Here is a 7500-nt window from a genome sequence, read left to right on the forward strand (position 1 = left end):
CGATTTTTTTAAAATATATTCTGTTTAATATATTGGTGATGATGGGTATCACAATACAGTACAGCTGGAACCAAATTCCTTGTGTGTGTCAACACACTTGGCCAATAAACCTGTTTCTGGTTGTGTGTCAATTTAATGCAACACTACTTAAAATTAAATTAAGAACAATTTTAAACGTACTCTTCGTAAATTAGCCACGGAGGCACTATCAGTTCTTGGCCCCCTGTGATCGCTGCTCGTTTTTCCGTAATAACAACATAATAGCCATATGACGCATGTCCATATCCATATGGCCACAGATAAAACACCAAATTATTGAAAATGTCCTTTAAATGGACTCTATTGCTTTTCCTCTTGGGAATTATTAAGTGGAAATGGTCAAATGTCCTCCTTTCACACGTACACACATAGAAAATCATACTTAAATGAGTAAAAAGATAAAGGTGTAAATAAAGGAAGCGTAGCATCGCTGAATACAATGAACTTCATTGGTGCGGAGTCGGCAGGTTCAACACTCTTTGTCGAAGATCAACTTCACGTCAGCGAAGACCTGCGAAAAAACACAGCGAATCAGAAAACTTTACTAGTGTGACCCTAATTATTATTATTATTATTATTATTAACTCCGCCCACTGCAGTCTGACCTCATCGACGGAGCGAGAGGCGTTGATCCTGCGCACTTTTCCCTGCTTCTCGTACAGATCGATGATTGGCCGTGTGGACTGGAGGTAGGTCTGGATCCTGAGGATGAAGAATCAGCGCGACTGGTCAGATACAAGCTTCAAAAAACATCCGCTTAAATGGTAACAAAAGGGGGGCACGGTGGCTTAGTGGGTAGTACGTTTGCATCACACCTCCAGGGTCGGGGTTCGATTCCCGCCTCCGCCTTATGTGTGGAGTTTGCATGTTCTCCCCGTGGCACGAGGAGCCTGTGCCTATCTCAGGCGTCATCGGGCATCGAGGCAGGATACACCCTGCACGGAGTGCCAACACATCACAGGGCACACACACACTCTCATTCACTCACACACACACACTCTCATTCACTCACACACTTACACACTACGGACAATTTTCCAGAGATGCCAATCAACCTACCATGCATGTCTTTGGACCGGGGGAGGAAACCGGAGTACCCGGAGGAAACCCCCGAGGCATGGAGAGAACATGCAAACTCCACACAAGGCGGAGGTGGGAATCGAACCCACGACCCTGGAGGTGTGAGGCGAACGTGCTAACCACTGAGACTGGATTTTATATAAATGTGAAGAAATTAGGTCACCTTTTCTCCAAGCTCTCTTTGTTGTCATCCGTCCTGCCACTGCTCTTCCCTCTTTCGAGACACCTGTTGATACAAACCTGCGACCAGGTAAAAATATTGCTGATCAGACACTAAATCCTCAAGTTACAGGAGAAAACTTAGTACGACCCTGATAATGACCCGTCCACAGGGGTGTTTATACAGCAACCCACCAGAAGACCAAATAAACGACTCACTTCATTACTACAGTCAAAAAATAGGACGAATTTGACGTCTGCTTTGTCGTCCATGACCTTGCTCCAGCCCTGAAGGTTATCCTCGTTGCGAGGGAACCCGTCAATAAGGAAGCGGATCTTGCTTCCATCTTCCTTCATGGTTTTGTTCATTGCCTAGAGGAGACAGAAATGAGAAATATAACAGTTTTTTTATGCGACAAACAATCAGCTGTATAAAATGGAGTGTCTTTGGTGGTGTAGTGATTTATAAGGATTGTTTGGCCATTCGGAGGAGCTACTGCCACTGGGCTACGGACCCTGTCCTCGGTCAGCACTGTCTACAAGATTGCGATAAACAATAATAGACTGAATATAATTGGTGAAAAACAAAAACAATAACCGCCACCATCCAATCAGCAACGTGTTACTACACCATCGGTGATGGTTCATGCGAAAGCTCTCGATGACCGGTCCAAATCCCAGATGCCACCAGTGATGGCGTGTGGTAGCCTAGTGGTTAGGGTGTTGGGCTACCAATCGGAAGGTTGTGAGTTCGATACCAGGTCCACCAAGCTGCCACTTTTGGGCCCCTGAGCAAGGCCCCTTAACCCTCAATTGCTCAGCTGTATAAAAACAAGATAAGGTAAGTCACTCTGGATATAAGGTTGTCGACCGAATGATGTAAACGCATAACATTCTGTTCCATCATCTTTATCATCTACATCCACCGGACGGCTGCAGATCGTTAATCTGAACTCGGTTTCAGAGATAAACCTCGTACCATCGCTGGTGTGTCTGCTGAAGATCAAAGTGCACAAATAAAGTAATAAACAGACAGAGCCGACTCGACTCGACTCGAACCAGACAAAACGTCACACGCGCGGCGGTAAATATTCAGATAGTGTTACGTCTGTGTGACCTTTTACGTTACAAGCACCTGACCGGATTGGACTCAGAGTCAGTTTACACAACGGCGTCCTTGGACGTGACCTCGGTTGCAGACACGGAGACCAGCAGGTAGTTTTTGGGGCAAAACCAAAATAAGTGAAGTGGCGTGAGATAGGTTAAGTAAGGTGACCCATACTCAGAATTCGTTCTCTGTGTTTAACCCATCCAAAGTGCACACACACCGTGAACACACACCCGGAGCAGCGGGCAGACATTTATGCTGCAGCACCCGGGGAGCAGTTGGGGGAGGGGGGAGATTGCCTTGCTCAAGGGCACCTCAGTCGTGATATTGCCGGGCCGAGACTCGAACCCACAACCTTAGGGTTAGGAGTCAGACTCTCTAACCATTAGGTCCCCTCCCCCCTCAGAGTCTGCAAAGGGCTGGTGTGGTGTTAGCTAAACGCTCATGGATTCATTCTCATCCTGCAGGAGCTTGACCTGATGCCATCAGATTAATCAGTAGGTGTGGCTTCTGCTTATTGGGACTGAAAACCACATCAGCACTTCCCGGATAATATTCTGATGCCCCCGATACATAAAAATATTTATTTACACTCCTCATCCTCACTACTGCATTAGGCTAATACAGTATTTACAGATCTACTTTCGATGATTCGGCCCCTTCGGACAGCACACGTCGTGTAATGGTCCATCCAGGTGACTTTGTGGTGTATGTAAACGTGTATGGAATTTAGAAAACGGAAATTATTTTGCATACCGATAACCCGTACGCAAACGTGTCTCTGTTCCACCCCAACACCAGTCGGTCTGGACCTAAGGAACCTGAAATTCAGGAACCTGAAGAGATTTTCACAACACAAAACGGTGACAAGGAGAACCGGGATTTTAACTGCTGTTAGCCATACAAAGCTGTTTTCTGTGGGGTAATAAAAAGGCCATCAAACAGTTTAAATAGGTCCCAGATTTCTTTTTTTCAGCTAGTTTTCTTTGGACTCGGTTAAAAAGATGTGACGTGTCATTGTGACCTACAGACCGTGCTCAGTAAGCCGATGGTGATCTCCACAGGGACGATCTTTCCATCCTTGATGTAGCGGTCGATCAGCTGTCCCGATTCGGAGTCCTTCCGATTGCGCTCCTCTCTCAGCAGGTCTCCAGCAGACAGATGGGTATAGCTGTAGTTCTGACACAATGTCGCAACGAGTAACAGTTACACATCCAGCGTACAGTCGACACATCACACTGTTAAGTTCTGTTACTAGTAGCTCGACAGTGAAAGACCTGGTGTTTATTAGACAGCAACTTGTCTTTAAACTCATATCACCATATTACAAACACAACCTTCTTCACCTTAGAAATATCACCAAGCTGAGAAACATCCTGTCTGTATCTGATGCTGAGGAGCTAGTTCATGCGTTCATGACCTCTAGACTGGACTATTGTAATGCATTACTAGGTGGTTGTCCTGCATCTTTAATAAATAGGTTACAGTTAGTCCAAAATGCAGCTGCCAGAGTTCTCACTAGGACAAGAAAGTATGACCATATAACCCCAATGTTATCATCTCTACACTGGCTACCTGTTAAGTTTAGAACTGATTACAAACTGCTGCTACTTATGTACAAGGCTCTTAATGGTTTAGCTCCCATGTATCTAACTAGTCTTCTAACACGTTACAATCCTTCACACTCTCTGAGATCACAAAACTCAGGACTTTTGGTAGTTCCCAGAATATCTAAGTCTACTAAAGGTGGTAGAGTGTTTTCTTATTTAGCTCCCAAACTTTGGAATAGTCTTCCTGATTCACTCTCATGAAGATTTTGGACCTTCACTTGTGAGGATCCTGAGACATCTAGAGATGTTCCAGCTCCAGTTGGAATCTGAATATTTCGTATTCAGACATTCTAAGAGGAGATGCAACTCCATGTGGTGTTTGAGGACAACAACCTCCTCATCACTACAACATTTATCAGACTGTATATATAATCACACCCCCAGTGTCACCCAGATGAGGATAAGGTTCACTTTAGAGTCTGGTTCCTCTCAAGGTTTCTTCCTTTACCATCTAAGGGAGCTTTCCCTTACCACACTCACCTCAGTCAGCTTCAAATGAAGACAGGGAAATGAGAAGAGACTTAATTTTGCTAGTAACAGGATCTAATGGAGGCGGAGAATGGAGAATGTTTAACTCCTCTGTCACACCACCAACATCCATAAAGAGGCATTTATAATAGTGTATGTTTACTTTGGGAAAACACACCCACCCACACACACACACACACACACACACACACACACACACACACACACACACACACACACAGACCCACACCTTAATGACTCGGCTACATGTGGAATAAACTGGACGTACATTTGAGTTTACTGACAAACTTTTATTTGAACCAATCACTGAATGCTGTTATGTCATCCTCACTCATATGTAGTGCATTTTTACAGGGAATCAGAATCAGAACCAGGTTTGTTGGTCAAGTGTGTTAACACTATACTATACATAACACTATACTATACAAGATAATAGAATTGATGGGGATTTAGGTTTCAGCCCATCATCGTGAATCAGGAGGTTGTAGATACGAACATCTAAGTTAACGACCCTAAGTTAAAGGTCCCCAGTTGGACCTTTAGATATTACAGATCCTACAATTAACCCAGAGAACCAGATAAAAGGTGGAAATCATTAGCACTAAATGGTGAATTTGGGAGCAGACCAAAGTGACCCAGAAACAAGCTGCAGGGAAAATCTATAGCACTTGTTGGGCACTTGGTAGGTAGGGTAGAAAATGCTAATAAATGTTTACTGTTTACATCATTATGTACTGAGTGGCTTTAGGTGGTAGGGTTACAATTTAGGATACGTCCATAAGGACAGCAACAAGGTGTGTGTGTGTGTGTGTGTGTGTGTGTGTGTGTGTATGTATGTGTGTAGTGTGTGTGTATGTAGTGTGTAATGTGTGTGTATGTATGTTTGTGTGTCTGATGTGTGTAGTGTGTGTGTGTGTGTGTATGTATGTAGTGTGTGTGTATGTATGTTTGTGTGTGTTTGTGTGTCTGATGTGTGTGTAGTGTGTGTGTCTGATGTGTGTGTGTGTGTGTGTGTGTGTGTGTGTGTGTGTGTAGTGTGTGTGTGTAGTGTGTCTGTGTCTGATGTGTGTGTGTGTGTGTGTGTGTGAGATGTGTGATGTCTGATGTGTGTGTAGTGTGTGTGTCTGATGTGTGTGTGTGTGTGTGTGTGTGTGTGTGTGTGTGTGTGTAGTGTGTCTGTGTCTGATGTGTGTGTGTGTGTGTGTGTGTGTGTGTAGTGTGTGTGTGTAGTGTGTCTGTGTCTGATGTGTGTGTGTGTGTGTGTGTGTGTGTGTGTGAGATGTGTGATGTCTGATGTGGCACGAGCGAGTCTGATCTACGTACCTGGACTATTTTGGCGCACTGTGTACCTTTTCCGGCTCCCGGTCCACCCAGGACAAACACAACCTGCGGTTTCATGGCGTATAAAATCCCCGTGGATATTTTACACAGGCTGCGGAACGAACTAACGACCATAAACACCGCAATCAGACGTGAAAAGGTCGCCGATGAATGAGCGGAACGAGTTGGCGGTGAGTAGGAAGTGGGAAGCTATTCCTCTTCCGCTGTGCGGAACCAATCACAGAAGAGGGGCGTGGCCACGAACAACGCTGTGAACGCGCACGTTTGATGCTGCTGCCGCCGCTGCTACACCGTGCGCGTGACCTGAATAACCATCAGCACCAGCTACGATTGAACAGCGACCGTCGTGTTTTCCGTGAAAATCTGAATGTAACACGTTTCGGATTCAACTCTACAATTGTAAGCCGATTTATATTAGATTTGAGTCTAAAGATGAACCCCGAGGATTATTCAGATTCGACGGTTTTGTGTTTCCGGTGCCGTCATTTATTGCGCGCGTGTCTCATCCCCGGTACGATGAGGATGCCTTCGGCTCGGATGCTGCCGCCGCCGCCGCCGCCTGTTTCAGCACCGCGCCATTGACATGACGGCGAGGACAGACGGTGCAGAGACACAAACGGTGGGCACGTGGGAACCGGTAACCGCGTCACGTGCACAGCTGGGCCCGGGGACACACGCCAAGGGCAGTGCGGCACAACACGGGAGGAGAGGTGGAGGAAGAACAGGAGGAGGAGGAGGAGGAGGGGGAGGAAGAGAAGGAAGAAGGGGGGGTCGAGTGGAGCTACCTTTCACCCCGTTTCTCTACACTGTAGCCCTCCATCTTCATTATTCCTTTAGTTTGTGTATTTTTCCCCCTGAAAAATGGTGCAAACTCTCGTGACATCCGTTCCGTTTGGTCGCTTGGTAACCCGCAGTGGCCCTCGCGCCCCATATGGCGCTTAACGAACAAGTCTTAATCTAAATACAGCCGAAATGTTCTCTTTTTTACTGCTTCTTTTTATAAAGACAACGTAGTTATTCAGTCATTTCGGTCCTCATCAGGACCTTTATGGATTTCGCTCTTTTAGAGAAAATTATAGAGAAAAATAGAGAAAATTATCTCCACTAGCTAACGGCTAACTGCGCGCTCACGATCCAAGTATTCTTTATACACACTAATTAACTCGCTCGTTTTTAATAACAATAACAAGTCTTCTTATAACTCATTAATAAAACATCATTATTGCTATTTTGTCTTTAATGCCGAGTGATTTACTGAGCTAACTCAACAGTTTCATTTATTCAGGGAAAGTTAGCTAGCGATGTTATAGCCTTAGCTAGCTTAGCGTATATAACAGCTAGTGCTACAGCTACATCAGGCTAGCAAACTGATTTTAAATGATCTACAGTATGTATGTGTTAGGAAGAAATGGCTACACGTGATATTTAATGAAGAAACTGATATTATTGTTATTAACCAAACCTGTGTTTCATGCCGCAAAAAATAATTACCTCAGAAATGGCAACATAGCGGCAAAGCAAATTTTGTAGCCTGACAGCAGCTCACTGTGTGTGTGTGTGTGTGTGTGTGTGTGGTTTTACACTACAATATAATATTAGCAATACATCCAAACGTTACTATCACGTTGCTAAGGGACTCGAACATATGAGCGTACGGCTCAGAACTGTCTTGTT

At 44.9% G+C, this 7500-nt stretch overlaps 2 protein-coding genes across 3 annotated transcripts in view; one reads left to right on the top strand and one right to left on the bottom strand.

The window, feature by feature from the left end:
- The window catches only part of cmpk (cytidylate kinase), a 6215-nt gene extending 187 nt beyond the window's left edge, over positions 1–6028 (bottom strand). Inside the window, exons 1-6 of one of the 2 annotated variants that reach the window (XM_027153676.2) lie at positions 5809–6022; positions 3419–3565; positions 1498–1650; positions 1283–1359; positions 645–741; positions 1–550 (exon numbers count right to left, since the gene is read on the bottom strand). The exon at positions 1–550 is cut by the window's left edge and continues 187 nt beyond it. In XM_027153676.2, coding sequence (XP_027009477.1) covers positions 509–550; positions 645–741; positions 1283–1359; positions 1498–1650; positions 3419–3565; positions 5809–5940 — 648 coding nt within the window. In that variant the 5' untranslated portion in view covers positions 5941–6022 and the 3' untranslated portion in view covers positions 1–508. Of the gene's footprint in view, positions 551–644; positions 742–1282; positions 1360–1497; positions 1651–3418; positions 3566–5808 lie in introns of both variants that reach the window. The other variant, XM_047811564.1, reaches the window with a different exon arrangement.
- Positions 6029–6155: 127 nt separating this feature from the next.
- The window catches only part of fam78ba (family with sequence similarity 78 member Ba), a 3757-nt gene continuing 2412 nt past the window's right edge, over positions 6156–7500 (top strand). The window contains exon 1 of the mRNA XM_027153675.2: positions 6156–7500. This exon is cut by the window's right edge and continues 306 nt beyond it. Within this exon, the coding sequence (XP_027009476.1) occupies positions 7472–7500 (29 nt within the window). The 5' untranslated portion in view covers positions 6156–7471.

The sequence above is a fragment of the Tachysurus fulvidraco genome, chromosome 1, assembly GCF_022655615.1.
Source record: "Tachysurus fulvidraco isolate hzauxx_2018 chromosome 1, HZAU_PFXX_2.0, whole genome shotgun sequence".
Lineage (NCBI taxonomy): Eukaryota > Metazoa > Chordata > Actinopteri > Siluriformes > Bagridae > Tachysurus > Tachysurus fulvidraco.